At 44.2% G+C, this 23,859-nt stretch overlaps 1 protein-coding gene across 1 annotated transcript; it reads right to left on the bottom strand.

The window, feature by feature from the left end:
* Positions 1 to 291: 291 nt before the first annotated feature.
* On the bottom strand, positions 292 to 8,469 carry TCHH (trichohyalin). Its single transcript, XM_017345876.4, has 3 exons — positions 8,418 to 8,469; positions 6,431 to 6,590; positions 292 to 5,430 (listed from the first exon to the last, which is right to left on the bottom strand). Exons 2-3 carry the CDS (start codon positions 6,566 to 6,568, stop codon positions 1,345 to 1,347), a joined length of 4,224 nt encoding a protein of 1,407 aa, XP_017201365.3. The 5' UTR covers positions 6,569 to 6,590; positions 8,418 to 8,469; the 3' UTR covers positions 292 to 1,344.
* Positions 8,470 to 23,859: the final 15,390 nt, after the last annotated feature.

Raw genomic sequence — 23,859 nt, 5'->3', positions numbered from 1 at the left:
ATATTAAACACTGAGAGCACTGAGTATTTGTAATGACTAGGGAGTCAATGCAAGAAAAGGCATAGGAAACTCTGGGGTCATGAACAAAAACACTTGGAAAGAGAAATCAGTGTGAGGATGGAAATAATTTAACTGGGAAAAAAGGTGGGGAAAAAGAGGGTCTTCCCCTTTTCTTATTAGGTCATAGATAAGAGTAACAAAGTATTTTTAAGTGATTGGGAACTTATGCCAATATTCAGACAACTAGATCTTGAGTTATGACCAAGATGTAATTAAAACAGACACAAATAATTACTTGCCAAACATTTATTATTGATGTCTCACAGTGCAATTATTTCAACAAGACTGTCTCCAAGGTAGTATCAATAGGCCTCAAAGGATTGTGGGCTGATGAATCTTGTTAAAGAGCATCTAGAAACTTGCCGCTCTGTTCACACATTTTCCCCGTTTCCATCCCCCAACACGTTCTGTGATCTCATGGGTCCTACAGCAAGATAGGATCCTGGTCAGGTTCCCTCTAAGACAAAGTTCACAAAGGTATATTCCCAAACCCATCAAAACTTGGGGGAAACAGAACACAGCACTAGAAACTACAGGAGATAGTTTTAATATATGAGCTCTGAAATTGTTTGAGAAACATCTTATTTTTGCTTCAAGAGATTAAGTGTTTGTGTTCAAGTGGAGTTGTGTAGGAAAACATATTCCGAATTTTGTCTCCAAGCTAAACCTTATTCTTAAGTGGTATTCTTCCAGTTAAGGACTTAACTTCATAGGGAGTTTTACTGCAGAAGTCACTTCCCCTTGTACTATTCAAGGATTGTAAAAACTCAGTCACCTGGAAGAATCTGTGTTAACTATGCCACAAAAGATCTGAAGCTATTTGGAAGTAAAGGTGAATTAAATTTAGGCCTAAGACGAAATATCAACTTGAACATTAAAAACATTTGAACACTCCACAAGATGGTTCAATTGTTAATGATGTAGAGCCAATTTTTCTCAATATCAAATTGTCCTATTATTCTTGCCACTTTTAAGGCAATAAATCAACGTGTTCCTCAAACAAAACTCCTTAAACAAATTAAAGGGTTGTTGTTTTAAAAAATGCTCACTATATCTGCACCAAAGAGCAAAGATATATTGTAGTAAAGAACTACTTGACAAAGAATAAAAGGTAGAAGTACAAAGTACATGAAATGAGTGTAAAGATTTTGGAAGAAAAGACACATTCTAACATCAGAGAATTTTCCCACAACCAGAAACATTTGCGTTATCGTTTGGTACGCACTGTTTCTCACTTTCTTTTGCTTGAGGCTTTGGCAGGTGTCAGGACACCGGCAACATCTCTTAGGGGCGGTACTGAGATCTCTGCTCTTGGATGTATTCATAAAGAGGGCTGGAGCGCACCGGGACCCTAGCAAACTGACGTGTACCGGGCTCCAGAACTTGCCGACGGCTCTGATCTTCTCGGAATTGTCTCTCCCGCAGTTGGCGGCGCCTCTGCTCCTCCTCCTGCTGGCGGCGGAGCTGCTCTTCCCGGAATTTCCTCTCCCGTTCCCGGCGGCGTCTCTGCTCTTCTTCTTGACGCAGCTCTCTTTCCAGACGACGGCTCTTCTCCTCTCTGGCAAACTGCTCCTCTGCTCGGTACCGCCGGTCTCGCTCCTGCCGGAGCCTCTGCTCTTCCTGCTCCTCAAACAGCAGTTGCTCTTCTTCCTCGCGGAGTTTCCTGGCGCGCTCCTGACGGCGCAGCCGCTCTTCCTCCCTTTCCTGAAGCAGCTGCTCCTCCTCGCGGAACTTTCTGTCGCGCTCCCGACGGAGCTCCTGCTCCTCCCGACGCAGCAGCTGCTCCTCCTCACGGAACTTTCTGTCGCGTTCCTGGCGGAGCTCCTGCTCCTCCTGGCGCAGCAGCTGCTCCTCCTCGCGGAGTTTCCTGGCGCGTTCCTGGCGGAGCTCCTGCTCCTCCTGGCGCAGCAGCTGCTCCTCCTCGCGGAGTTTCCTGGCGCGCTCCTGACGGCGCAGCCGCTCTTCCTCCCTTTCCTGAAGCAGCTGCTCCTCCTCGCGGAGTTTCCTCTCGCGTTCCTGGCGGCGCAGCCTCTCTTCCTCGCTTTCCTGAAGCAGCTGCTCCTCCTCGCGGAACTTTCTGTCGCGTTCCTGGCGCAGTAGCTGCTCCTCGCGTCTCAGCAGCTGCTCCTCCTCGCGGAGTTTCCTGGCGCGCTCCTGACGGCGCAGCCGCTCTTCCTCCCTCTCCTGAAGGAGCTGCTCCTCCTCGCGGAACTTTCTGTCGCGCTCCCGACGAAGTTGTTGCTCGCGTTCCTGGCGGCGTCGCTGCTGCTCCTCCTCGCGGAATTTCCTGTCGCGCTCCTGACGGCGCAGCTGCTTTTCCTCCTTCTCCTGGCGGATCTGTTCCTCTAAGCGGAATTTTCTATCGCGCTCCTGACGAAACTGTTCCTCGAGTTCCTGGCGACGAAGCTGTCTTTCTTCCTCGCGGAACTTTCTGTCGCGTTCCTGACGGCGCAGCCTCTCTTCCTCCCTCTCCTGAAGCAGCTGCTCCTCTTCGCGGAACTTTCTGTCGCGCTCCTGACGAAGCTCCTGCTCCTCCCGGCGCAGCAGCTGCTCCTCCTCACGGAGTTTCCTGGCGCGCTCCTGACGGCGCAGCCTCTCTTCCTCCCTCTCCTGAAGCAGCTGCTCCTCCTCACGGAGTTTCCTGGCGCGTTCCCGACGGAGCTCCTGCTCCTCCCGACGCAGCAGCTGCTCCTCTTCACGGAGTTTCCTCTCGCGTTCCTGACGGCGCAGCCTCTCTTCCTCGCTTTCCTGAAGGAGCTGCTCCTCTTCGCGGAGTTTCCTGTCGCGTTCCTGGCGGAGCTCCTGCTCCTCCTGGCGCAGCAGCTGCTCCTCCTCGCGGAGTTTCCTGTCGCGTTCCTGGCGGAGCTCCTGCTCCTCCTGGCGCAGCAGCTGCTCCTCCTCACGGAGTTTCCTGGCGCGTTCCTGGCGGAGCTCCTGCTCCTCCTGGCGCAGCAGCTGCTCCTCCTCACGGAGTTTCCTCTCGCGTTCCTGACGGCGCAGCCGCTCTTCCTCCCTCTCCTGAAGGAGCTGCTCCTCCTCACGGAGTTTCCTCTCGCGTTCCTGACGGCGCAGCCGCTCTTCCTCCCTCTCCTGAAGGAGCTGCTCCTCCTCACGGAGTTTCCTCTCGCGTTCCTGACGGCGCAGCCGCTCTTCCTCCCTCTCCTGAAGGAGCTGCTCCTCCTCGCGGAACTTTCTGTCGCGCTCCCGACGAAGTTGTTGCTCGCGTTCCTGGCGACGCAGCCTCTCTTCCTCGCTTTCCTGAAGGAGCTGCTCCTCTTCGCGGAGTTTCCTGTCGCGTTCCTGGCGCAGTAGCTGCTCCTCGCGTCTCAGCAGCTGCTCCTCCTCGCGGAGTTTCCTCTCCCGTTCCTGGCGGAGCTCCTGCTCCTCCTGGCGCAGCAGCTGCTCCTCCTCACGGAGTTTCCTGGCGCGTTCCTGACGGCGCAGCCTCTCTTCCTCCCTCTCCTGAAGCAGCTGCTCCTCTTCGCGGAGTTTCCTCTCGCGTTCCTGGCGGAGCTCCTGCTCCTCCCGACGCAGCAGCTGCTCCTCCTCGCGGAGTTTCCTCTCGCGTTCCTGGCGGAGCTCCTGCTCCTCCTGGCGCAGCAGCTGCTCCTCCTCGCGGAGTTTCCTCTCGCGTTCCTGGCGGCGCAGCCTCTCTTCCTCCCTTTCTTGAAGGAGCTGCTCCTCCTCGCGGAGTTTCCTGTCACGCAGCTGCTCTTCCTGCCGCAGCTCCTCTAACTCCCGGTATTGTCTCTCGCGTTCCTGGCGTCGTCTCTTCTCGTCTTCCTCTCTCTGCAGTTTCTCTTCCTCCCGATATTCTCTCTCCCGCTCCTGGCGCCTCTTCTCCCTTTGCAGCTCCTCTTCCTCCCTCAGCTGCTCCTGCTGCCCCGGTTTGGCGTACAGCGTGTGACGGCGTCTTTGGGCTTCTTCCTGGAGTTGCCACCTCCATGTTTGGCCGGGGCGCTGCTCCTGTTGGCGTCGCCTCCTCTCCCGATCCTCCTGAAAGCTGTCCTCTTCCTGGAGCTGTTGGGCACGCTCCCGTCGCTGGAGCTGCTCCTCCTCCTCGAGGAACTGCAGCTCCTGCCTCCTCTCGCGCCGCTGCTCCTCCTCCTCCCGGAACCGTTGTTCCTGCTCCTGGCGCTCCTCCGCCCTCAGCTGCCTCTCGCGCAACGAGGGCCTGGCCGACAGCCTCTGGCGGCGCCTCTCGCTCTCTTCTTCTGCTTGCCACTGCTGCTGCCGGCGGGCCTGCTCTTCCAGCTCCCGTTCACGTTCCTGGCGCTGCCTCCTCTCCTGGTCCTGGCGGAGACTCTGCTCTTCCTGCCTGCGGGGCCTGGAGTAGACTTTGCTCTGACGTGCGCCGGCCTCACTCTCTAGCTGCCGCTGCCACCTCCGGGTGAGGCTCTCGCCTCGCTCCCGGGCCTGTTCCCGCACCTCCTCAGCCAGCAGCTGCTCGCGCCTCTCCTCCTGCTCAAGCCTCTGCTCGCGTTCGCGTATCTCTTCCAGCTCGCGCTTCAGCTGCTGCTCGCGCCTCTCCTCCTGCTCAAGTCGCTGCTCGCGCCTCTCCTCCTGCTCAAGCCTCTGCTCGCGTTCGCGTATCTCTTCCAGCTCGCGCCTCAGCTGCTGCTCGCGCCTCTCCTCCTGCTCAAGTCTCTGCTCGCGCCTCAGCTGCTGCTCGCGCCTCTCCTCCTGCTCAAGTCTCTGCTCGCGTTCGCGTATCTCTTCCAGCTCGCGCCTCAGCTGCTGCTGCTCGCGTGGTTCCTCGCGCCAGCGCCTCTGTCTCAGCAGCTGCTCTTCTTCCTCCTGGAGCGCCCGCTCGTGCTGCTCTCGGCGCTCTCGCCTTTGCTGCTCCTCCTCGCGGAGCTCCCTCTTCAGCTCTTGCTGCTCTCGCCTTCGCAGCTGCTCTTCCTCAATGAACTCCTCTGCGTCGCGACCCTTGCGCCTTCGCAGCTGCTCTTCCTCTGCGCGGCGCTCTTCTAGTTCTTGCCTTTGGAGCCGCTGCTCCTTGTCGCGGTACTGCCTACTGTAGTGCTGCTCGAATCGCTCTCGTTTCTTCCTCTGTTCCTCTTCCTCAGCGAGCTCCCTCTCCTGTTCCTGCTTTTGCCAGCGTCGTCGCTCTGGTTCATCTTCGAATTGTCTGTCCCGGAGTTCGAATCTCCTTTGATCTTCTTGCCTGCGATTTTGTAACAGGCGCCCCTTGCCCTCACCGTGGGACCGCTTTTCCTCGTCTAACCCTGAGGCCTGGCCAAGTGCATAATAAGCCGCTTGAGCCAACTTGAAAATAAGTAGGCAGAATTCATCGAACCCGACCAGACCATCAGAGTCGCGATCCAGAAGTTCTAGCATCACGTCTACCGTCTCAGGGTCATGTGGTCTCTATGAAAAAAGTTGAAAAAAATTGTTTTACAATGTACTATTTACAGGTAAGAAAATTTTATCATAGCCATAACATACTTTTATGTTATGCTATGCTGACATTCAAGACACATTCAAGAAGTGGACATTTAGCTTAGGGTTAAGATGCCTGCATCCCACATCATACTGCATGGGGTTGGTTCTGTGCTCTGGTTCCCAATTCCATTTTCCCAACAAGGCAGCATGATGACTACAGGAACTGGAGTCTTACCACTCATGTGGGAAACCTAGATTGAGTTCCCTGTTCCTGTCTCCAGCCCAGGCCCAACCACAGCTGTTGAGTACATATGGGGAGTGAACTAACAGATGAGACTCTCCTCTCTCCCTCTTTTCCTCTCCCTCTCAAAGTTTTAGAAAAGTTTAAAAACAGACATTCAGAGCAATTAGAAAATAATTAGCATGTATCAAGTCTTGTGTCCCCATGTAAAATGTGAAACCTTTATTTTAAAGCATACATTCCTTGGAAAGCTTTGCATCTTGCAAATTAATGCTGATCAAAATAACACAATTTTTTGGGGGGGCTGGGTAAATAAGAATGAATGAAACCTCGAGAAAGAGAGAGAGACAGAGATACAATGGAAAGTTATGATGATTTATATTAGCTTTTTTGTCTTAAATAGCCAATACTCCTAATCCTATGTTTGAAAACAGTAAAACATTTATGGTAACACCTCTATAGTAGAGAACAGGCTTATTTCATTTCTTGAAATTTGGAAGCAAATTAAAACAGTCCAAATCTAGTTTGATTTGACATCACTGATGGTAATGTCCCACGAACAGTTCATTCTCATCATTTCTACCAGTTTCTTTAGTGTGCAGACCATCATGCCAGTTTTAGTTCCTTCTGACTCAGAAATAAATAGGGAGATGTGCAGACTTTTCATGGTGTAAAATGAATATAAAAGTCACCATTTCTTGCTCTGAATCCGTAGAGATATTGCCTTTTCTCATTAGCTCTTACCTGAAGGACAGCTCCAAATTCCCTGTCAAGAAGGATCTTTAGGTCTTTCTTCTTTAGTACTGCCCCATCACAGTCATGTGAGGCATATTGGTTGAAAATTTCAATAATATCAATGATGCTTTTCAAAAGTGGAGACATTTTTTTCTTTCTTCAAGTAAACCTAGAACAAAATAGGATTCAGAATCAAAACTCTGTCTCTGCTTTTGGGAAGGCTTCATTCATACTGTTTCAGATAGATTCCCAAATAATTTGACTTTTCAGCTGTAGTTAATTATAAAGCACTTATAAAGCTTTTAACTTTGAATATTGTATTCATGAAGGGGAAGACAGATCTTGAGAAATTCCAAGTCAAGGAATCAAATTCAAACTATCCTAAATGAGTAGCCAGTTTTCATTGTTTATCCAACCTAGATTATCCATATCCTTTCTTTCTATCTTTCTTTCAGCTTTCCAGCATATTTCTTAGTAGACAATAAAAAAAGAATGAAGAAATTTAAATTTGCTACCCATAACTACTTTCTAAAATTGAACAAAGAGAATAGGTGAAAGCCAAAAACTGAAGAAAGACATGAGAACATCTTAAATGGATAGAATCTTGTACAACCCATTATGTCAACAAACAAGTGGTAGCAGTGGAACAATGAAACGTCAATGTAAATTAGTCTCAACATTATAGTCCTTGATATATCTAGGAGTATAATTTATAAATCACCAACTATAAGATTAAACACTTCTAGTTAAAAGATGACACTGGGGCATGCGACACAGCAGTTAAGATGCCACTTTGGATACTCTCATCCCATACTGGATTTCCTGGTTTGAGTCCTGGCTCTGCTGTAATTCTGGCTCCCTACTACTGTGCTCTTCCATGAGAAAGCTGATTGAGTTCTTGGCTCCTGGCTATTTGGTGAGTGAACCTATGGACAGCAGGTTTCTTTGTCTGTCTCTTCTTCTATCTGGTCTTCAAGTAAATAAAATGAATATTTTTAAAAGATGGCAGTGTAACATTTAGATGCACAAGGGTAGAAAGCAGAGAGTGCAGGGTACCTCCTTTAACTCAGTTATATTATGGATATCATGATCTTTAGCTATAGAAGCTTCTGAGAGTTTCTTTCTGTTTGGCTACCAAAACCAATAGACCAAACTGAATCTGGAATACTGTTAATGATGTTGGTCTTATGGTTAACCTTTTAAAAACCCTAAACAAACCATTTGACTCTTGGCAGTATAAAAAGAATTAGCCAGCAGCAGGTTGATGTTAAAAGAATACATGAATGGAGGCCAGTTAATCCTCTGCCTGCGGTGCCAGCATCCCATATGGGTCCTGGCTGCTCTTCCTCCACTCCAGCTCTCTGCTATGGACTGGGAAAGCAGTAGAAAATGGCCCAAGTCCTTGGGCCCCTGCACCCATGTGGGAGACCAGGAAAAAGTGCCTGGCTCCTGGCTTCAGATTGGCACAGCTCCGGTCATTGGCGGCCATTTGGGGAGTGAACCAATGGAAGGAAGACCTTTCTCTTTGTCTCTCCCTTTCACTGTCTATAACTCTAAGTCTCAAATAAAATAAATTTAAAAATCTAAAAAAAAAATACATGAATTACTTTTCTGGTTGAGTGTATAGAGATATCTAGATGACTCTTTATGTCCTTCTCAGCTGTCATATGATGATGGCCCATGCTAGGTAGAACTAATATAAAAAGAACAGAGGATGGCAAACTTTTGAGATGGCAGATTTTAGGAAGATGAGCCCTATCAGAGCCACATATGATCATCCCCTTATGTGCAAATATATAGAGTTTAGGGCTTGGGAGAGGGCCATTCTCTTTCAAGTGATAGCTCCAACTATAAGAAGATGCAATTGAGTTAAAATTAACAATTCTGATAAGAAACCGATCTTTTCTAGCACATAGAATCTTTTTCTACTCCCGAACATCTACAATGGAAAAATGAAGAATCAGAGAAGTACGTGATATCATAGAATGGGACTTACCCACTTCACCAGAGAAAGAAGTCAAGTGCTCGCTGACACTGCTGGCAAGTGTACCTGGTAACTGGGAGCTTGGCCTTTTATAGGGGTTTTAATTGTGCCCTGGAGAGCAACTTGGGAAGGAGACACCCACTCTGTGGGATGGCCTGATTCATTCCCAACCAAGCCAAGCTCCACCTCTGTCTCCACGAATGGCTTGTTTATCTCATATTTGCTCACGTAGCTAATTGGCACGAGATCCACAGACCTTGTCTCCTGACAGTTAGGATACTGGCCATACCTAATATGCAAGGGTAGACTATTTGGCAGAATCTCTGATTTTCTTGAATTGGTTACAATTAAATAAAACCATAAAATAAAGGTATTAAATGTTCATAATCTTTATTGTGACATCATTACAAAGGAGTAACCTCTAAACTCTTTACTTTTTATAAAAGATACAAGTTTTAAGTTGGGATTAAATAGGAACTCTGAACTAAACTGATGAGAACCAATTCATTTCACGGAAGCTGCCTGAAGCAATTCCAGAACAATGAGAGAGAGAGAGAGAGAGAGAGAGAGAGAAGGAATTGGTTTGGTTTCTTCCCTAAAAAGGCAGATGAGAAGATTCCTGAGTCTTAAGATGATGGTTTTCCTACACATTGGAAATTGCCTCAACAGCAAACACTTTTTGGAGGGTACCTTAAAATGTTTATTAAAGTGTTCATAAGAAAACTTGAAGTCTATAAAATTTTATTCTTAATATGGTTGATTTGAATGAAGTTTGCTTATTTCTTTTCTTGTTTCATTAGCATATTGATGCCCCTGGAGAAAAAGAGCTGGTGTAATGCATTACTGTAGATATAATCATCCTGCTCAGCCCAAGTTACTAATGATTATGACACCTAAATGCTTGAGTCTGCTTCTGCTAGAAGCACATTAAGGTAATCGGTCATTCTAGCCCATTATAGCCATCAGGCTTTCTCAACTCTGGTGATCATTTGCAAATCTCAGTGCTGTTTTATTGTTAGGAACTGGGTTTATCCTTGGTTGTCAGCAACTCCCACCCTTACATTTCAGGATATATGAAACTTTAGTTCATAATCGGTTTGTGGGGACTATTAAATGATTCAGTGGCTTCTCTGTATTTCTGCTTCTTCATTTGTCCAACAGAGGCAAGTATTGGGTTTTCTGAATTTTGAGGAGACTGTAAGGACCTTTAATGGCATACTTTGGAGATTTTATGTATTTGGATTTGGAGCTATAGAGACAGAGAAAGGGGCAGAGAGAGACAGAAAGAGAGAGAGGCAGACACTCCCAATTACTGGCTCACTCCCCAAATGTCTACAACAACCAGGGCTGGTGCAGGCTGAAGCCAGGAGTTGGAAACTCAATCCAGGTCTCCTTTTGGGTAGCAGGGACCCACTATATGCTGTCTTCCAGGGTACACATTACGAGGAAGCTGGAGTTGGAAGTGGAACTGGCACTTAGGTACTCCAATATGGGATACAGGCATTCCAAGCAGTGTGTTAATCACTTTGTCAAATGCCCACCCTCAAGGAACATAAATCTTGGTGGCTATTCATTTATGTATAGATTGTTCCAGATGATGGTGGAATTGAATTTTATTTGCTCCCTCAGTTGCTGCCGTCCCATATGTGAGGTGAAGAAGGTGGAAGTAATAGGGGACATTTTGAGCTTGCCCCATTTCTGCCTCATGAAGGGCTTCTGCACTGAAGTCTGTAATCTAGGAGTTTACCTAGAACTGTCAGACTTGACACTTACTTTCTTGGTTCGGTAAGCAAACCTGATAGACAGCTCCTTGGTGAAGAGTGAAGACCTCTCTCTTTTTCCCCCCTTTCTTTTTAGGATTTTGCATAGTTCACTTAACCTAGGTTAGGACCAGCATGAGAAATGTATATGCTGAGGCTACAAGTCACCCTTCTCTCTCACAGAAGTAAGCTTTTGTATGGGTGCTCCTCAAGGAATTCCCTGGACAAGTCCTGCCTTACACCTCTTTCTGTTTTTTCCCACCTATGTGTAATTTACTAGGAATCTCAGTCCAGGTGGTGGGATGCATTTATGTGATTATAGCCAATATACCCAAAAGGGGGCTAGCTACTTATTTATTTCCATGAGAATTAAGGGAAAATACCATTAAAATTCAAAAATCATAGTTGAGCAAGCAAAACAAATATGCTGGCAAACCTGGAAGGAAAATCCTTTGAATAGCCTTGAAATACACCTGAAATTGCATTCATGATAACAGGAAATATTTAAAAACCTACACAAGCCTAAGGGAATTGGCCTCTTTTTCCTTCCTGTTATTGGTCCATTACCAGAAAGGTGATGAGTTTGTGTCCCGGCTGCTCCACTTCCAATCCAGCTTCCTGTTAATGGCCTGAGAAAAGCAGTGGAAGATGGCCCAAATGTTTGGGCCCCTGACACCCCCTTGGGAGACCTGGATAAAGTTACTGGCTCCTGGCTTCTGCACCCATCTGGGTAGTGAATCTGTGAATGGAAGATCTCTCTCTGTTTCTCCTTCTCTCTCTGTAACTCTGACTTTCAAGTAAATAAATAAATCTTAAAAAAATAAAATCAGGTGTTATATTCTCTTAATGAAGTGGCCCTTTTTGCTACACAATGTTCTTTTATTTCCTACAGTGTCATTAATTAAGAATATAGGTTTGGTAGAAGTCTCTGACTTGGGGTTTGGGTAGGAAATACTTTTCACTGTTTTCTAGTTTCTTAGAAGGTTGGTAAATGCCAGAGAATGTAGAAAATTATCAAGTACTAACAAATTAATCCAGTCTTTATTTAAGGCAAACTGGGAATCCTTGAAATATGGTAGTGTCTCCTCTTTGTGGTTCTTGGAGAAAAAATGGTGTTTTTATAACTGAATATCTCCACATTTTTTATAAACAAAGAGTTTCATTATCTTTATTTTTTTTTAAGACTGGAGACTGAGGCCCTGAGAAGTCAAAAAACATGACTGACTGTCACAAGAGGACCCAAGTCCCCCTACTCCATTTGTACCAGGATGTCTTTATCAATTTATTCAGCACAACTACAGTATTCTATTATAGTTGGCTTTTAGGCTTCAACTCTTTATTACAGAGGAATTGAAAATAAAAAATAAAATTTATGTCACTCGGATGCTTCAGTATTACATTATTCATGAAGCCCCTCTCACAGATGAAATCTTTTTGGGGGTGCTCTGCCAGATTAACAAACAAAGAACTAAGAAAGTAATAAGGTTTCCCTAGTCTTCATCTCATTCAAGGACTCATTTTTTATTTTCTCTTGTTAGAATCCAGGAAAAAAAAGAGATAACAGATTTGACATTGGATTTCAGAACCTGCCAGTTCAATTGGGTAATCTTCCAAGTGAAAATTTAAATAAAACAGGGAAGATTTTAGTGTCATTTTCAGTCTAATGGGCTTCTCTGGATCCAAAAAAACCCTATATGATTTTGAACTAGAATGATTTTAGAAGGCTTTGAAAAAAGTAAGATTCTTTGGGAAGCTCTACATATACTTCTCTAATGAAGATTTTAAGCAATTATGCATTAAATCTTTCAGGTGTTCCTATTGTTTCTTCTCATTCATTTACCTACCTCTCAGGATCCCACTTCTCCCCATATAAAGCCCAACATGGTTTCTTTGATACTGCATACAAATTTCATACCCTCCCCCAAAACCTTCTTTGATTATTATATGCAATGGTCTTCCAATTTAAGAAAATTTTCTCCATAGCATGCGTAGTTGGTATTGTACAAACTGTGTTAGTGAATGTATAATTTTGATATTCTTTAATTTAATGGTTGCTTCTTTTTGTCTTCTCCATTAGGTTTTAAGTTCCTTGAAAGCTGTATTATATCTTTTTTCTACTAGGTGTTTAATAAAATCTTTGCTGATACTATGTAATTTTAAGTGGCCAACAGGTCAGAATGAGATGCGTTGCTGACTCTGGGATGGATTGTTTGAGTGATGGCTTGACGGTGAGGGTACTCACTAAGAGTCAGCCTTTCTGGGGCCTCTTTTTAGTTTCACTGCTTATAGGACAGATGACAAGGGAGGCAGTATTCCACCTCGCTCAGCCTTCTCCCATGCCCATCTCTTTAACCCTCTGTCAAGTGAGGAACTGTAAGATACGAATCCCTTCCTCACAAGGGAGCTGTTATAATTACAGCTTGTAAAGCATTTTGTGATTCTTAGATATGAAAGGGCTAATTATTATGATCATTAATAATTCTTAATTTTTATCTTCTTCGAGGTAAATTATCCTTGGTTTAATTACACCCCCACCCTGGTAGTAATTACACCTCTGACAGTCAGCAGATGCTTTCATCTGACGTCATGCCATGCAAGGTGACTGGGCGCGGGTGCCTAGAGAGAGCATTTCTACCTTCTGCCCACTCCTGCTCTCACCCAGAGGAGGAGAGGGCTTCTGGCTCTCTGTTATGGTCATAGATTTCAAGGCATTTGTTTTGTTTGTTCTATAATTGTGTCTTTATCCTAACCAGTGACTCCTTGATTTCACAGAGTTTTGGGATTTGTCAAAAGACACATTGAATGGAACATGTTAATTTCATTTTTATTATTTGATGGGCACCATGAATAAAGGAAGCAGGTCTCTTTGACTGGGCCATGGAGACTTTACAGTATCTATTGTATCTATTGTAAAGTATCTATTGTAAAGAGGTTCTCAGCTGCCTTATGAAAGAAGGGCTACAGTTCCTCAAGGGTAGACATTCTGTTATCCTTAGAGTTAGATCTGTTTCTAGTAGAAAATAAGCCACTCTTTGATACGAGATAAGAGGATTTGAATCTAAAGAATTTTAAAAAAATTCTTTTTTTTTTTTTAAGATGTCTTGCTTCTGCCCAAAATGCGTGCCATAAAGAGATTGAAAACTGAAGCTTCATACTCGAGATGCTTTGGATTCGGGATGTGAAGGTGCTGGCCTTCCAAATGTGGAAAGAGGACAGGTGGGCATGTGCCAGTCTGACTTGAATTGTTTTTTCCAGGCCCAGTCAATTACCATCTCATGTCCTGATGTAGTGATTGAATCATAATCTTGGGGTGTTTCAGCATTGTAGATCCCACTTTGTGCATGAAATAAGGATGGAGGTGAAACAAGGTAGGAGTGTGGTTGGCAGAGCTCAGCGAATTTGGCAGCTGGCCTGCCCCCGAGGGGCGCTTGCTTTTCTGTAGCTCTGCCGACCCTCCTCACTGGCATCCTTCTCTCAGTGTCTTCCATTTTCCCATTTCCTCTTCTTCCATTTCTATTTCTCCTCACCTAACCTTCAAAAGCATCTGAAATTCAGGTAGGAAAATAGCATAGGGATAAAGGGGCTTTGGGGAAGATTAAAGTCCTTATTCTTTTGCCTCAGAGAAGGATCTGACTGAGCTCATAGCATTAATGAAGAAGCAGAAGACAGGCTGTGTGTGTCTTGGTTCTTTCTTTTGGTCCGAAAGCATTTACTAAGCCTTTGTTCTACTCCAGGCATGGTATAGGTACTGGAGCTCTTACCTGAAGTCATTCCACACCACCTTCTGATGATTTGGAGTGGGATATATTGCTATAAGAAATATTTAATCTCCAAAATAAAGCTATATATTAGTATTGTTTATATATGCTAAACTTTTTTTGTTAAGAATATACCAAAAACAAAATAAAATTAAACACTAACATTAGTGATTACCTGTAGGGAGAGGAGTGGGGAAGTGCCTTTTTTTGTTGTGTGCTTTCTTATACTTTTTGATATTTGAATCATGTGAATGTGTTGCCTATTAAAAATTAAGCATTTTGAATTTAAAAAACCAAAAGCTTAATTCTAAGAGAAAGAAGATGAAGCAAAGGGAAGATAAAACATCAGAATACTGTCAGAAATTAAAAGTTACATTCTAAGATATAAAAGAGAAGAAATGAGAATTTCTAGGAGTGAATGATTCTAGAAGATAAGACTTTGTTGAATTTATTCACTTTATAGTACATCTATCAAGGCATTAAGGTTTAATAAAGTTTTAAAAGTAATGAAGTTAAGCATTCCTTAAAATAGTAAACCTTAAAGCTCACGAAAGTGATTGTGTAATAACATTTGTGTCAGCCTTTTAGCCATTCTGTCAGATATATAATTAGAACTTTTCAGATCTTTTTCTTTGAGATTTTTCCTTATCTACTGATGTACATTGTTGTGTTTGTCCAAGCCTAGCCTAGCTCTGGGCCCTTTGCTGACTTCTGTCAACTCTGGGCAATGGATAAATCATTAAAGGCTCATCTATAACCACATCTTTGGAAAGTATTTCACAAATTACAAAATATAATGCTTTTGGCAGCACAAATTGGATCTTTGAAGTGAACCACATGCTCTGACATGACAAATAATTACAACTTCTCAGGCCAAAAGTCAGGTTTTTTTAACCTTCATGTATTCTGTTCTCTCAAGGCCAGCAAAATTCAAAATCAATTTTTGGTGTACCTTCTATTATTCTTTCCAAGGTGCAGAATTCTTTGCCTCTGAATACATAACCCTCACCTATTCCATGAATGTCTACACTGCCTTACTACTCAGTCAAAAGCTGAAAGTAAGAACTTGATAAATGGGAGATATTGCACAAAGTGAAAGAGAAATGGAGAGTTGGAAAAGACAGGATCCTAGGCATTCAGAGGGTCTAATATAGCTGTGAAATCAGTTTATAATCTACAAACACTCTACAAGTTAAAGGAGAAAGGGAACAATTCTAGGTAAAGTCTGGAAAGCCTTATGGAAGGGAGTAGGACTTGTTCTAGATAGGGTGAGTGAATTTCAGTCAAGCCACATGGAACAGAGGCATTCCAAGCAGTGTGAGGAAAGATGGAGAGTAGAAATGGGCAAAGTATATTTTGAGCAAAGGATAGAGAGCAGTCAGCTTATAGTGGAGATTTAATCACTCTTTGCCAAAGGGCTGTGTCTCCTTAGTGCTTTTAGAACAGACTTTACAGAAGAGAACATAGGTTTCAACTATTCATCTATTCATTTACGACAGAAGATGACCCAAGTGCTTGGGCCCCTGCCATACTTGTGGGATACCCAGATGGAGTTCCAGGCTCCTGGCTTCGGCCTGGCCCAGCCATGGTCATTGCAGCCATTTGGAGAGTGGACCACTGGATGGAAGATCTCTCTCTGTCTCTCCCTCTCTCTCTTTGTAACTTTGCCTTTAAAATAAATAAATATTTCTTAAAAAATGAGTGAATTGCATTTATATGTCATATACTAGACCACATATACACACCATGGCCAGAAAGTAGCCTTGTGAGAGTTCAGAAATCCTAATTTGATAGGAAGATTAGAATGAGAAGAGATAGTAAAAGAACACTAGAGAGAAGTCTCAATGTACTGTAGGTTTGGGGAAGGCACACAATTTCATTTTTAAAATCTTGCTGGGAGTACTGAATGGGTGGCTGTGTTGTCAGGACATAGCAGGTAAGAGTGAGGATGAGAGGGTTAGTGTAGTGACTTTAAAGTTCATATCCTAATTCCTCCTATACTGGCCTGGTCAGTGCTTTCTTTTTGATATTAAAAACAAAGGTTGGAGAAATAAGTTCTTTTTGCCAAGGGGTTAATTTTTTATCTGCATATTAAAAGCAACTTCAAGAGTATCATCTGAGCCAGTCTGAACTTCCTCTGCTATTATTATTCAAATGAGGATTTGAATAAGCAGAATTTGCCTCGTTGAGGAAAACCGCCTAGGGCACTGGCTTAGATGAGGTGAAGTGGACTGGTTTTGCTCATGTTTAGACAGTAGCTCTGGAAGGAGGGTTCATCTTTCTAAACCAGGCATCTGCCATAGCCATCCTGATTCTCTGTATTCAGCATCACATGATTAGTTCAGTCTAATCAAATTTACCTAGTACTGTTTTACGTACCTAGCAGGGGGAGTTTTGACTGATAAGACTTTGTGATGGGGTGTCTATATTTTATCTTTGTGACCATCATCCTCTTTGTAACTCAAGGATAATACTGTTGTGTCTTATTTAATTCTTCACACGAGTCTTATGGAGTAAGTATGATTATAATTATTTTGTAGATGGGGAAACTGAGACTTTAATATGTTAGGCGATATGTTAATGTGATCAGAGAAGCTGGCAAGTGGCAGAGCTGGCATTTGGAAGTAGATCCATCAGCCTTGAAAACCCACACTCTTGGCCATCATTTAACATTGCACCTTTAATTCTTTGTGGCCTGCATAGGATGGCAGTACTTTGATATGGAAAGTTTTCTGTTAAAAGGATGTTGCCTTTCCCACTGCCGCCATCATAGTTCAACTAGTGCCTTTGCCCCTCTCTGATGTGGTTAGAGGGAACTCATGCTGTACAGTGGGACAATCCTCTGCAGCCGGTGCCAGCTTCATGAAGGAGCTACGTGCTACAGGGAGCCGAGGTCTATGATCTTGTCTTCAGTGAAACTCAAGATTAGTGACAACTCTATGTGAAGAAAACAGACTCAGCTAAGACCAGTTCGCACAGCTGAGAGGTGCACAGACAGATGTCCTGTTATCAGACACTCAGTGCAGTGGCTGCCCAGTGTCAGGTGTGGACCCCACCGACTTCTAGCCACAGCTTGATTATAATCATTAAACTCTTACAGGACACTGACTGTATTGCAGAGGGTTTTATGGTCCTCTTTTTATTAGTTGTTCCTCATCCTGCCCAGTCTGCCAGAAGGACTGCCGCCTCCACTCTCTGGGTGTGGAAACAGGGCCACTGAGGGGTTAAGCTGCCTGTCAGAGGTCACTCAGCAGCTGAGTTGGAATTCCAACTTGCTGAATTGGCCAGATGGGCTCCGTTCCTGTGGGCTAATCTGTTGATGTGGGAACCGCAGAGATTTATAGCTGTTCAAATAATACCTTTGGGATCTAGAAGGAAGTAGGATATATTGTTGGGAATTTGTCTTTTTTTTCTTGCTATGTGAATTTTGGTTTTGATGTCAGCATTTGATGAATCATACATACACCTGTTTTTCAACCTGTCTTTCCTGAGTTCTCCCTTTGTCGTGTACCATCCTTTCCTTCACTCTCCACGTGAAGAAGTTGGTCCTAAACAAGTGATTCCAAGTTTCAGGCATGTAGGGAAGAGTACAGGTGGTAGGTTGTTCTGATTGGACTGAATAGAGGCCATAGGAGAAGCCCAAGGTAGTTCCGGATTCTTCAAATAGAGTTTCCAGTTAAAGTGTTGGTTTCATGGGGTCTTCCTAGGTTTTCAGGTACTTTTAAACCAAACTTGAGAATTCAGGGTTAAGTAAATTGAAACAAGTTATTTACATATTATTTTTGTGTAGCAGGACTTTGGGACACCTTGAATTTAAAGTTCTAAAGGAGGATGCAGTAGAAAGTATTTCTGACACTTGTGAGCACTGACTTTGTTTTCTCCCTTGACCTACGGTGACATTCTACAGAAAGCCCAAGAAAATGTGACTGAACATGTTGCATTCAGACAGGCTTCCTTTCATTTTGTTCCCCAGAGTCAGGGAATGGGAGTAAATTCTCCCTTCGCAATTCTCATAGGAAGCCTAGGTGAAACTTCTTCTCTACTGCATAAACCTTTTAGGTATGAACTTGTAGCTAAAGCCAGACATCAGACATCAGACATCCTCTGAGGTGAACATTTTTTTAAGTCCTAGCCTATAACTGTAATAAGTGAGTTTTGATTATAGGATATGTTAGGACATGATATCCTATATCAAATAGGTTGTATTGTATTATGGACAATGTCTTGACATCATTTGTACTGATAATTTTTCTTTTTTTTTAAATTTTTTAATTTTTTATTTTATTTTTTTATTTTTTGACAGGCAGAGTGGAAAGTGTGAGAGAGAGACAGAGAGAAAGGTCTTCCTTTGCCATTGGTTCACCCTCCAATGGCCCCCGCGGCACGCGCGCTGCAGCCGGCGCACCGCGCTGATCCGATGGCAGGAACCAGGTACTTATCCTGGTCTCCCATGGGGTGCAGGGCCCAAGTACTTGAGCCATCCTCCACTGCACTCCCTGGCCACAGCAAAGAGCTGGCCTGGAAGAGGGGCAACTGGGACAGAATCCGGCGCCCCGACCGGGACTAGAACCTGGTGTGCTGGCGCCGCAAGGTGGAGGATTAGCCTAGTGAGCCGTGGCGCCAGCCCCTGATAATTTTTCAACATAGTAAGAGAACTGCATGCTTGGATTTTTTTTTTTTTTTTTTTTGTACAAGGGAGTATCAGGATGTTGAAATTTTATCTTCTTTAGGAACTGTTTTTTATTAAGTTATATTGTAATGTTTCTTTTTCCAAATTTATTCATTTGTATTTGTTAAAGTGTGTTTCTTTTCTTTTCTTTTATTTATTTGAAAGACAGAGTTACAGAGAATGGTAGAGACAGAGAGAGGTCTTTCATTTGCTGGTTCACTCCCTAGCTGGCCACAATTGTCGGAGCTGCACCGATCCCAACCCAGGAGCCGGGAGCTTCTTCAGGGTGTCCCACATGGGTGCAGGGGCCCAAGGGCTTGGGCCATCTTCCACTGCTATCCCAGGCCATAGCAGAGAGCTGGATTGGAAGAGGAGCAGCCTGGACTAGAACCGGCGTCCATATGGAATGCCAGTGCTTCAGGCCAGGGCTTTAACCCACTGTGCCACAGCGATTCCTTCTGGCCATTGGGTAAATTGGGAGCCTAGGGGTCCCTGCTGCAGATCTAACTCAGAGTTGGTGTTCTCTGTGACCTTAGGTGAGTCACTTAAGTTCTCAATGAGATGCTTTTAAACTTATAGGAAAATGCTATTGTGGAGTGTCCAGCCTGATTATTTTGTATTTCTGCATAAAGTATTTTTCCTACTACATGTCAGGATTCAGGGCAGTGTCTCTTCATTAAATCTTCTGACGCACTTGCTGATGTTCAGACACATTTGCGAGATTCTTTCCTCGGCCTTTTCTTTCCAGGTGCCCAGGAAATCCAGAATCTCAGATAATCAGGATATCAGCAGCTTGGCAGTGTCAGGAGCCCAGCCATCCCAGCTTTCTGCTGTGCTCATATTGTCATCATGCCAATTTACAGAGAATGAGACGGAGGCAGAAGTTGAGAGGACTCACCTGAGGGTGCAAGGTGACTCATGTGCACAAGGGAGGAGGGCTGTGAGAGAGAGATTCTTCCCCCCTGACCTCACTCCTGGACCTCATGCCATCCAGTTCATTCCCTCTCATGGTCTGGCCTGCTTGGAAATTGGGTTCCAAAGCTGTTTTGTTGCCCTCTCCTATCCATTGTTAATTTTTTATATGTCATTTATCTAATGCATTATTTAGTCCCTGAATCTACCGTGGTTCTCATTAGGTTGCCAAGCATTTCCTACCTTTTAAGATTTTAGTAAGAGTGTAGCTCTCCACTTCTTCCAAATTCTCTGGACTTTGGTCTGAGGCTGGGATAATATCTTGGCGGGATAAATGTAGAGTGGTTGGTAATGAGGGAAGGAGACTATAATTTATTGGCTGCCTTCCATTTGTCATGCCATATATGAGATAGAAAAATAACATAATAAACCTATGAGTGTGATACTCATACTTTGTAAGTAATGAAGTGGAGGCATAGAAAAGCCAAGTGACCTACTGAAGGCTACATGACAATGAAAGGGTAAAGCTGACATTTGCACCTGCTTTTTTTCCACTATGCTCTGCTGCTTTGGATTTTGCTAAAAATTCTTTGTTGACATACTTTTTGTTCTTTATATAATTTCTTATATTTATGCAGTGATCTGTACCTTCAGGAAGTTTTCACAAATTTTATTTTATTTTATTTTTTATTTGACAGATAGAGTTAGTGAGACAGAGAGGAAGGTTTTCCTTCCATTGATTCACCCCCCAAATGGCCACCACGGCTGGCGCTGCGCCGATCCGAAGCCAGGAGCCAGGTGCTTCCTCCTGGTCTCCCATGCGGGTGCAGGGGCCCAAGCACTTGAGCCATCCTCCACTGCCCTCCCGGGCCACAGCAGAGAGCTGGACTGGAAGAGAAGCAACAGGGACTAGAACCCAGCGCCCATATAGGATGCTGGTGCCGCAGGTGGAGGATTAACCAAGTGAACCACTGCGCCGGCCCCCACAAATTTTATTTTATACTTCGACAATCTTATGGGGTAGGCACTAAAGATAATGATATTCTAATTTTTTAAGAAGGAAAGTTGATGATCACAAGGTTTAGTGATTTTCCCAGTGACCTTCATCTGGTTACTAATCTGTACCACGTGATTTCCCAACATATTCTTTCTCAAGTACTATATTCACTTATGTCACTTTTCTGCTTCAGAAACTTTCATGATCATCTGTTGCTAAATGTATCATTGTCATTCAGTTGTTCAACTCTTATTGACAGCAGGCCTCCCCCAGCCATCATTCATTCATTCATTCAACAGACTTTAATTAAACACTTGTGATGGGCAAAGAACCAGGGTATAAAGAAGAATAATACCTGGTTGTGGCATTTAAGGAGATTATAGTGTAGCAGGGAAGTCATCAGAGTAAACCCATTATTTTAATCTAGGATAAAGGCCATCATAGAGGGTATTATGAGAGCATATTGAAAAAGCACCTCACCCACACAATGGGCTCAAGGAAGGAAGCTTGGAGGAGGTGGTGTTTGTGCCAAGTGCTGTGGGACACGTTCAGTGTAACGTGTGAAGAAGGGAAAGATGAGAAGTGAGGTTGGAAGAGCTAAGCAGGGGAGATCATGAAGGATTTTGCGGGTAAAGGTAGAGAATGTAGATTTGTATCCCACAGACTAGGGAGAGCCAATACAGGATTTTAGGCAGGAGATGGCATAGTCAGATGTGCATTTTAGAAAGATCACTGTGGCAGTAGCATTGACAATGGGCTGTAAGAGAGCAAGATAGGAGACAGTGATGTCACTTAGAAATCTGTCGTAAGGGGCCGGTGCTATGGCATAGCAGGTAAAGCCGTGGCCTTCAGTGCCTACATCCCATATGGGTGCAGGTTCAAGACCCGGCTGCTCCACTTCCGATCCAGCTCTCTGCAATGGCCTGGGAAAGCAGTAGAAGATGGCCCAAGTCCTTGGGCCCCTGCACCCACGTGGGAGACCTGGAAGAAGCTCCTGGCTCCTGGCTTGGGATTGGCACAGTTCCAGGCGTTGCGGCCAATTGGGGGAGTAAACCATCGGATGGAAGACCTCTCTCTCTCTGTCTCTCCTTCTCTCTGTGTGTAACTCTGACTTTCAAGTAAATAAATAAATATTTTTTAAAATAAATCTGTTGTAAAATAGTTGAAAAAATGGAGGACTGAGCTAGGGTGTTTGCAGTTGGGTTGGAGAAAATACTTGAATGGGAAAGACTTCCAAGAAGCAGATCCCTGTAGGGCTTGCTGACCTACTAATAGGATGGTAAAGGTGAGGAAGGGAAAAGACTCAGGAGGTGATCTGAATTTTTGACCTGATCAGCTAGAAAGACACTTTATATAGAGTGGAATGTGGAAAAGGGAGTTCCATTTTTAGCATGTTGAATCTGAGGTGCCTATGAGACACCTGGGTTACACAGGTCTGGAACTCAGGAGAGAAATCTGAGCTGAGATAAAATTTTGGAAGCCATTGGATTGGCCCCGCTGCAGCTGGTGCAGCCATTTGGGAAAAGAAGCAGCAGATGAAGGATCTCTCTCTCTCTCTCTCTCTCTCTCTCTCTCTCTTTTTCTGCCTCTCTGTAACTCTTTCAGATAAATAAATAAATCTTAAAAAAAATTTGAAAGCTAGCAGGCGAATTATGCTCATTGAAATCTCTCTCTCTCTCTCTCTCTCTTTCTCAAGATTTATTTGAAAGGTAGAGTTACAGAGGGGAGAGAGAGAGAGAGAGAGAGAGAGAGAGAGAGAGAGAATATGGATCTTCCATCTGCTAGATCACTTCCCAAATGACTGCAACAGCCAGGCTGAAGCCAGAAGCCAGGAGCTTCCTCGGGGCCTCCCACATGAGTGCAGGGGCCCAGACTTGGGCCAACCTCTGCTGCTTTCCTAAGTGCATTAGTGGGGAACTGGATTGGAAGTGGAGCAGCCAGGACTCAAACGGGCTCCCACATGGGATGCTGGCACTGCAGGCTTCAGCTTAACCTGCTGTGCCACAGTGCCTGCCCCGATCGTTGGAATCTCAGGAGTGGATGAGACTGACAAAGGGGAAAGGTGCAGTATAATGGTTCTCATCCTCAGTTGTACATTAAATCCACCTGGGGGAAACGTTAAAGAATCTAAATAGCCAAGGGCATACCATAGAAATTGGAATTTTTTTAAAAGTAGAATTTTTAGGAGTAGTGTGCACCAGTATTTTAGAACTGTCTAGATGATAAAATGCAACCAAAGTTGAAAAGAACTTGCCATATAGAAAGAAGAATTGGAAAAACCTCATGAAAAGTAACAGAGTGAGAGAAGGAGCCTAAGAGGAGTTGCCAGAAGAGTAGGAAAGCCTGGAGAGAAGGAGGAACATGAGCACTGAGTAATACCCTCTACTATGACGCCTTTCAACAGGCACTGAGTCCGCTTGCTTTACCCTGTGTTTGGTTTGGCAGGTGCTTGTCTGTCTCTGCTTGAATCATTCCTGATGCCAGATTCCTGCCCTTCTCCAGGACGCCATTCTCCTTTCATTCCATATTTAAGATTTAGCTCGAAGCTCCTCCTCCAAGCTGCTATCGAAATTTTTTGTTTAACTTTTGAGACTATGTCTTTGTAAAGATCTCTTTGTGTTTAATGTTTGGAGTTCTTTGGGATGCATGGACCTATATATTCATTTTCCTACAGAAATTTAAGAAAGGTTTCTATCATTTTTTCTTTTTCAAATGAGCTCCTTTTCCCATTCTCTTTCTGTGCTCCCTCTAGAATTCTTATATGCATATATTGGTTTGCTTGATAGTGTCCCTTAAATCTCGTGGGCCTTCTTCCTTCTTTTCCATTTTTTTTCTTATTCCTCTGACTGGATAATCTCAACTGCCCTATCTTTGAGCTAGCTGACTCTTTTTGCTTCTTGATTGAGTCTGCTATTGAAATTCTCTGTTGAATTTTTTAGTTCAGATGTTGTATTCTTCATCTCCAGAATTTTAAAAAAATATTTATTTTTATTTATTTGAAATATTGAGTAAAAGATAGAGGAAGAGGAGGAGGAGGAGAGGGAGAGATCTCCCTTCTTCTGGTTCACTCCCCAGATGGCTGCAATAGCTGGGCCAAGCTGAAACCAGAAGCCAAGAGCTTCTTCCAGGTGTCCTACAAGGGTACAGGGGCCCAAGTACTTGGGCCATTTTCCACTGCTTTTCCAGACGCGTTAGCAGGGAGCTGAATTAGAAGTGGAGCAGCCAGGACTTGAACTGGCACCCATATGTGTTGCCGGCATTGAGGGTGGAGGCTTAACTTGCTATGCCATAGCACCAGTCCCTGGAATTTGGTTATTCTTTATAGTTTCTATCTTTTTGTTTAACTTCTCATATTCTC

This window comes from Oryctolagus cuniculus, chromosome 7 (assembly GCF_051225735.1).
Source record: "Oryctolagus cuniculus isolate XC-2025 breed Fujian yellow rabbit chromosome 7, ASM5122573v1, whole genome shotgun sequence".
NCBI lineage: Eukaryota > Metazoa > Chordata > Mammalia > Lagomorpha > Leporidae > Oryctolagus > Oryctolagus cuniculus.
The sequence above is the reverse complement of the archived record's forward strand: the minus strand, read 5'-3'. Positions and strand labels throughout refer to the sequence as shown.

Excerpts from the sequence above, each read along its gene's own strand:
- TCHH (XM_017345876.4), bottom strand. The coding sequence starts at position 6,568 with ATGTCTCCACTTTTGAAAAGCATCATTGATATTATTGAAATTTTCAAC. Across the intron at positions 5,431-6,430 it reads AATTTGGAGCTGTCCTTCAG|AGACCACATGACCCTGAGAC; the intron begins GTAAGAGCTAAT and ends CTTTTTTCATAG.